This window comes from Micropterus salmoides, unplaced genomic scaffold, assembly GCF_014851395.1.
Source record: "Micropterus salmoides isolate LMB-PRFRI ecotype aquatic unplaced genomic scaffold, ASM1485139v1 Ms_hic_scaffold_8, whole genome shotgun sequence".
Lineage (NCBI taxonomy): Eukaryota > Metazoa > Chordata > Actinopteri > Centrarchiformes > Centrarchidae > Micropterus > Micropterus salmoides.
Window position 1 is genome coordinate 11,223,352 of NW_024044570.1, and position 7,912 is coordinate 11,231,263.

Consider the following 7,912-nt stretch of genomic DNA (forward strand, 5'->3'; position numbering starts at 1 on the left):
TTTGAAGCTTAATTTAACTAAGTGATTAAAGCAAATATAATGTGATTAAGATTTCACTGATGACTGAGAAAAAAAAAACTGTGGATGAGAATTAAAGGTCGGGTAGGAGGCTGGAGGGCCCATGAGGTTGATCCTCTCCATCAGCAGCTGGTTATGTAATTATATTCTCTTGTAGTGGGCTTGTTAATGAGGTCTGTATGTTAGCCCTCATCTCTTTCCCTTATGTCCATCAAATGTACAAAAGAGCTGAATTAAGTTATAATTGCAAATTGGTTATAACATTTTCAAGGAAGACAATTCACACTGTCCATCCAGTCACAAAATATTCAGGCCTTGGCTCAGAAGCTTAGAATATATGTGTCAATTATCACTTATTATGCATGGACAGTCTGATTAAAGTGAATCACTGTTTAAAATAGGCCTACAACTAGAATTTTTTTTTCTGTTTAAAGAGAAGCTTACAGAGGCCTTAACCTTTGACCTCCTCTGCAATGGCTCAAATTCAATACCTTTGTGATAAAACGAATGCGATATTAAGTTCTTTTTATTAGGACAACTTTTATATAGTTGCACAGCTGTACAGACAAATAAAGGAAGATGACCCCTTTAACTCTGAGGGGGGACTTGAACCCCTGAATGTGTCTAGTCTCCAACATACAGGGGACTTCATCAAAGTAACACATGAACAGCTGTTGTCTTTAACATGTAAACTATTGAGAATTTAAAACTACACTGAATGGTCTAGCAGCTCCCCGCGGGCATATGGGCGTTAATTAGCTGGATATAGCCATAGATTAATTATAATATTTTTTTCGCCCATCCGTATCAATAGAGCAGCCAGACAAAGTGTCCTTTGTTCTCTGATGCAGGACATTCTGTGGCTGACTGAATGGGTCTTGGCTATGTCTACATGGATTTGCCATATGGCAACAAAAAGGAAAGAATGGAGCCAGAGAGCGCTTTGTGTTGGAAATCAGAACAAGCCCGTCAGAGCTTATGGCTGCATAGAGCTGACAAAGTCACTCTGGCCATCAAAAGTCTCCATTTTCATCAAAACATCAATGTCAGACAGTCGAAACGATCCAAACAAATGGAGAAACGTGTGGACAATTATGAAATGCACCTTTGTTTTCTGCGCACTGACAGGCAGCCCAGGCCCCGCGCGCAGACACTGCTGCATTTGGCTTCTTTCAATTAAGGCTAAACTTGCAAGTATGACCTGTTGAATGGTTTGTTTCAATAGACTAGGACAATTACAATACTAGTAGTTTTCTTTTTCCAGCTCTGGCAGGTGGCCTCCACGCCCGGTGTATCCACGACGGGGTAAACAGTGTGTGTGTGAGTGGGTCTTTAGAGGGCTTGTTGAGTGCGGGTGGATGTGGGAGTGTCTTCGTGGCGGACAAAGCGGGGATCCAAAGGCAGCTGCTGCTTCTTTAGAGGGGCGAAAGGGTCTTTAAATCCCAGCCTATACCCTGCAGCTGCCATGCTCCACGTCTGAATGCGTTTCCCCTCCGCAAGGTATATGAGGCCATAGAGGCAGACAGATAGGCCTACAGGCGCTGCTTATTGAAAAGTAATGTACCTGCTTCCCCGGGAGGGGGGCGCTTGTTTGTGGTGCTTATTTTGCATTCTTTGCTGCCACACTTGTGTGAAACATCAAATAATCTCTAAAGGTAGACCTACTATTAATATCTACAACCAATAAGGAGACTGCGGCCAGCTTCTGTTGAAAATAAAAATGCAGTCCTAAATAAAAACAGGAACCGAGAACACACGAGTCTCTTATCTCAGTTTCAAGACTAATTTGACTCACAACCAGTTTCAAAACATCCCTAAACTAAACAACCGGACAAAAACACCAACAAATCAGCTTTAAGGTTGAAGTGAAAAATATTTTATTCTCATCTTTTGCAAGACATAATTAGGGCACTTATATGAAAACACAAATTAACGGCTCAGAAACACAAAGAAACCTATTTTTTTCAAGTGTTGACTACTATGGGGAAGCTACATGATTGCAAAAACATCACAATACAAAATGGAAATAATAAAATAAAATAAAATTAGAAACATGCCCTTTGGCTAAATCAACAAGGCATTTAACAAATATAAAAGAAACATAAATAAATTATAAGTTAGAATAGTCTTAAAAATATACATTTACAGAAACAGAACAGAAATAAACATTTATAAGCTATTGTCTCTATAAAGCTGTACACTTTAGGCCAGTGTAGACAATTCTTTTAAAGTAATTTAGGATTGCACAGATGTTAAAACATTTAACACTGTCGAGTGGCTGTATGCAAAAGCAACAATGAATGCTACATTTGTACTGGATAAGTAATCCGGCAAAATTTTTCTCTTTCCACTCCCTCCCCCCCAAACCGTTCAGTCCTGAGAGTCTGGTCCGGTGTTCAGGCTGCGCTCCGCCGGGTCTCATCGAGCCGCAGCAGCGGGCCGGTCCCGTTTTCTCTTCTCCGGCATTTAAGTAGTAGGGAGAAACATTCTCCCCTCCGTCATCGAAATGCGATGGGAAATAGTGCAAAACCACCTGGGGAAGGAATACAGCACGATAAGTTTTCCGAAGAAAGACGCGAGTCAGCTTTCTGAGGAAACAGGAGACGTAACCTCAGCAGGCGTCACCCTTTAACCCATGCCTTTTCCCGCCACATCATGACGCACATTCCCCTCCCCCAACCACTGGTGTTACTACAGCCAGGCTACTACACTACTACTGCGATTTCACCACCTCAAACTCACCCCACCCCCTTCCATATGATAGTGCTTGGGCTTTCTGACAAACGTAATCATTTACAATTAACACAGGAAAGCCAAAACAGAAATAAAAAGTTAGCCTACAATGCAGCCACCGGGCTTAACGCTGAACTCTTAATAATTAATAACAGTTTGAACATTTCAGGTGTTATATTATAGGGATCATAGTAGACTAGAATTAACGTTTGAAGCGCTTGAACACTTTAGAAAATAGTGCGATAAATCTTCTTACCTTCAACGGATTCTCTTCCGTGGAGTTTGTTCCAATGGGATTGGAGACTTGGAGTGATGGCAGGCGCCCATATCATTAGATTTTCTATCAGCAGCCCTCCTTCGTTTCACGAAGAAGTCTGTGGGAACGAAGAAAACCAGTTAAGACACATAAATCCTCTTGGGCTGAAATGACGCACGGAGAGAGAGCGACAGACACGGGAATGATGTGATAGTCTACAGGACACAAGCCTCAAGCCAAGAGCACACACAACCTAAACATGAGATTTATTCAATCATGATTTATATTTACCTGTGATGTGTGTGTTGTTGTCAGTAGTGGCCGTCCTCTTGCGCCTAACACACGGGACCTGTCTGTGAGTCGGCCTCCCTGAGTTGAGCTTGTCTGTGCGGTTCTCCTGGTTGACCTCAGCTGGGGAGGGAGTGCTGGTGCTCTCGGGCAAGGCCAAGCGCTCCTGTACATCCACGAGAGGGATCTCCTGGGGAGCAGAGTCCGAGGAAGGCATCTTCTTGACGGGCGTCGCCGGCACCCTGGTCCTGTCGTTCTGTACAGAGTCCTGGTAAAACACCGGGGTCTTATCCACGGGCACCTCTTGCCACTCGTAATCCCCATCCAGCGGGGTGCTGGTCTCGAAATTAAAGTTCCATCTCTGTTGGTCCAGCTCTGAAATCTCCCGCAACTTGGTTTTCATCTCCCGGCTCAGTTCGTCGTGATCTACCGGCCCGAAGAGGTTGCGGCAGACGCTCGTGCGTCTGTGGAGAGGGAAGGTCCTCCTGGCCACCAGCCTCTCCAGCGCGCTGCTCGATAACTGAACGTTAGACATCTCCAAAATCTTTCCAACAAAGCCCAAAAAATGTAAAGATGCCCGATTTGGCTGATTGATCCCCGATGAGAGAGTAGGATATCAGGTGTTGTTGTTGTTGTGCTTTAAATGTGCGTGAGAGAGTTTGTTTCTTTCTCCTCGCTCGCCCGTCTCTCTCCACCACACAGCTCGGTTTAAATGTACCTTCTTAGTGAGATGTGGCGTATATAACCTCCCAACAACTCGTCTGCCACCTCGGGCGACTTTCTCATTGGTTGCCTTAAGTCCGAGTCCAACCCTCTTCAAAAAACACGCACCACCCCCACCCCAATTTCCCATCGGCCCCTGGTGGCCATTTGGCTGTGCGCCGAGCAAAGCGCAGCGTTCTGATTTTTCTCTTGGAGTGTCAAACCCTGTGATAACAGGGAGCGGACTTCCCCCGATGTCAGCTTCAAACTGTTGGAGCTGCACTTTTCGGTCGCCTGTGGGCACTCACACAAGCGGCTGGTGGTTGTGCATCTATTATCGGCCACGTTTTTTCCTTTCTCCCCACAAGTGTTCTTCGCTCCGCTGTGTAGTGCGTCCATCAATTAACTAGTAGGGGATCGATCGTATTATGTTTTATAAAAACACACAGCCTGACGGCTGTAAGTGGGCTACAGATAAAAACGAATGTACACGGGAAGACTATACGGTGAAATTCTCTTTCCGACAATGACCCCTTAACGTCACTGCACACATAGGCTATAGGCCTACAGCAACTCCCTTTCGCAACACACACTCTGATTTTCTCTCTGACCTAGCCTACGAGCTTACTCAGGTCACATTGTATCTTCTCTCACCCGTCCGCAAGGATTTTGACCACTGAATGTTGTACAGAGATAACTGTAATCCAGCTAAGTAGTGAATTACAACCCCCTACATTTCAACAACAAAGATGTTCAGTTTCACCATGGAAGAGTAAGGTTATGCACAAAGGTGTAAATCACTGTAGCAGTGACACAATCTGTCACAGTGACTGTCATCACTGATGTGGGTCAGCGCGTATGGAGGCTTGAAGGATTATTATGGGTTAGGTAGGTTATTCAGCATTGGTCATCATTTATTTATTTAGTGTGTACATTCAGTCCATTGGGGGTGACTTGCTATAACATTCCTTAATACCAGAACAATACTATAAATAACTTTGAGCGTTGACAGTGTCTGCAGTCTCCAGTCTGCTGTCCTTGGATCCAAACAGTCGGGAGAGACAGACAACGCCTTTGCAGTGGCTAGTAGGTGCATAGCGACCCTTAGTGGTTCCAAAAGGTACTGCAATAGGAGTTAACCGCACACATGCAGCAAAATGAAAGGCAATAAAACCCCCCAAAATGGAACATATAGTTTTGTTATTTGTGTAAGTGGACAGCAGCACTTAAACTCGTATTTCCAAATGCAAATGTGCAAATGGAGTATGTCATATGGAGTTGGAATAAACACGTTTTTATTTGTAATATATTACTATTCAAGACTTAAATTCATTTACACCTAAGAATGAGTGAGCAGGTCAGTTGCCAGTTTCTCAAAGTGAAAAACGTTTACTCTCATGTGACACAGTGATGTCACATGAGAGTTGCTAGTTGCTAGAGTCCTATGGATTTAAGTGTGAGACCACCTGGGGAGGGGTGTCAGGATGGCATTGTAGGCAGCAACCTGCCTGAATGATTCACCCGTTCCACCAAAGGTCAGGTGCTCTCTGTAAGTGATGTCCCTGCACCAGGTGATGTTCTGTCCCATGTCGGGTTGGACATGTGATTCAGCTATAATGATGCTAAAAACCATACCATATATTTAGGCAGTAAGCAGCAGCTGGACACACACAAAAGGACCCATTGTAAGTGATCAATGAGTAATGAAAAAGGTTTCCAAATTTTTCTAAATAGTAAAAACATTCTCTGCAACCAAATAATGGATAAGGGCTGACACGTTATAGTTTATTGGCTATTTGTGTTTGGTTACTAAAAAAACATCTGATGTGATTGCCTTTCAAAAAAATTGAAAGCATTTTTCTTTATTGTTGTAGTACTTCTGATAATAAAAAATGATAAGATTAAGTTGTTAATCTCTTAAGTTGATTGGTGATTGGTGATTGGAGCCACACCTGATGATCATTGTCATCATTTTGGCTCTGTTGGGAAAGATCAAAACAAAAAACCTTCCCTTTCTGTGACTAAGGCAGGCAGAAGTCTCTATGTGTTGTATGTTGGCTCCCTCTAATGGTGAAAGATAGCTAGGCTACTTACTAAAATGTGGCCTTTGTTTATTAACTTAATTTAAAGCTATAGCCTATCTCTATGCAGAGAAGGTCAATTCACTTGCATAATAAATTAAATAAAGCATTCACTTTTACCTCCATTAATATTCTCTGTAATCAATAAAGTGGATGAACATTACATTATTGAGTGGATGACAGACCACAATGATCAACAGCTTCAGTTCATCAGTACTGTTCATGGGTGTGCTTTTGCTCTGATAAAAATCTATGCCTGAACAGAAAATGATCTTACTTGTCAAACTGTATAACTCATTTTCGAACTGCTCACTGATTTCCTTTGAGAAGTTGGAGGAAGACTTCTGCTCCTCAGGTGCACAGTACATTCGACAGCGTTCTTTTATGTCTTCTTCTTTAAACATACACACAACACACACACTCCAGCGGCATAATTTGCTTTTTGATAGACTACCCTGAGGACTAAATGCAAGTTCTCCAGATTCCTGTGTCAATAGCAGACAAAAACAGAACAGTGTGTATTTTAAGTTGATGTCTTAGATCCTCTGAATGTCATGCAGGTACTTTCAAGGAGCCAATAAATCACTGACACAAGAGAACGTTTGAATGTAAAGTTAAATTAAATTCAAATGGAACATTATGTTGGAGCTCCACAGCAGGTATTTTTGGCTTGAATTGTACTTCTTTTTATGCCATGTGATGTTTTATTTCCAATAATATTGTATGTATGGTTTATATGATACTAAAAAATCTAAACGAGTAATGAATATGCATATTGTCCTCTGCTAGACCCTACAGAAAGATTAAAGAGAAAAGAGAGATCTTTAATTGCAGTATTTAACTTAACTACAAGAGACTTCAAGAGATGTGTTTTGCTGCCGTGGTTGGATGTAAGTTTTATACCTAAAGGATTTTACTGAAAAGCCACTTTGAGGGTCTTGCTATACCCCCACCCCCACCTAAACCACTCACCTGAAGAAACGCATCCATTTGATGTTAGAGGGTTGCAGGCATCACCACAGGGCCCTTTAGAAAGAGGATCAATGGTCATTTGATCCCCCACCCACATGAGACACCTAAACTGTTTCCTCTGCATGCTGCCTTTAAGCTTGAAGTTGGCCATTGTTTGACACACCCGGATGGAGTGATTTCCTGGACGAGTTAGCCACTGTTTCCTACCTAATGATCCACTCCGCCAAATTCTGCATGTATTTCCTAAGCTCATCAGACCTTTCAGAAATATATAATTTAACAACTTTAACTTATACAAACACAGTTGTTTCATTATGTCTTCCTGTAGGATGGAACCTCAGCTGTGCAGAAAGCAGAAACAGAGAGAAAACTGATGAATCTACAGTGTAAGCTCAGTTGATTATAGAATACATACAATAATGGTGACATTTGTAATATTTTTACTTTACTTTATAAACCTGCAAGTGTATGTGGGTGTGTATGTTTAAAGAAGAAGACATAAAAGAACGCCGTCAAACCTGAGGAGCAGACGTCTTCCTCCAACGTCTCAAAGTAAATCAGTGAGCAGTTTGAAACTGAATTATACCATGTGACAAGTAATATCATTTTCTGTTCAGGGATATATTCGGGATCCATGTCTGTTGATTTAAAGCAAAGTCTAAGCAAAGCAGTTGTTTCAGTGCATGTTTAATGTTTAATTTTACCACAGCCCTCCAGCTATTTTTGTGTGCCCTCTTTTATTAAATAATACTCTAGTCTGGATGTATTGATTTTGACACATTTAGACTTTGTGGACATCTATAGTTTTACTTTTTAAACCTTGACACTTAGGCTAGATGGCAGCTGTTCACCATTGCTTTTA

The 7,912-nt window shown here is 42.0% G+C and overlaps 1 protein-coding gene across 1 annotated transcript; it reads right to left on the minus strand.

The window, feature by feature from the left end:
* Nucleotides 1-1,871: 1,871 nt before the first annotated feature.
* LOC119894165 (cyclin-dependent kinase inhibitor 1C-like) lies at nt 1,872-4,016 on the minus strand. The gene is made up of 3 exons (XM_038706729.1): nt 3,299-4,016; nt 3,008-3,125; nt 1,872-2,551 (listed from the first exon to the last, which is right to left on the minus strand). The coding sequence occupies exons 1-2, from the start codon at nt 3,828-3,830 to the stop codon at nt 3,010-3,012; spliced, it is 648 nt and encodes a 215-aa protein (XP_038562657.1). The 5' UTR covers nt 3,831-4,016; the 3' UTR covers nt 1,872-2,551; nt 3,008-3,009.
* Nucleotides 4,017-7,912: the final 3,896 nt, after the last annotated feature.

What these genes read in the sequence shown, in the direction of transcription:
- LOC119894165 (XM_038706729.1), bottom strand. Translation starts at nt 3,830, where the DNA reads ATGTCTAACGTTCAGTTATCGAGCAGCGCGCTGGAGAGGCTGGTGGCC. An exon ending in CAACAACACACACATCACAG is followed by an intron (nt 3,126 to 3,298) that starts GTAAATATAAAT and finishes TCGTTCCCACAG; the next exon opens with ACTTCTTCGTGAAACGAAGG.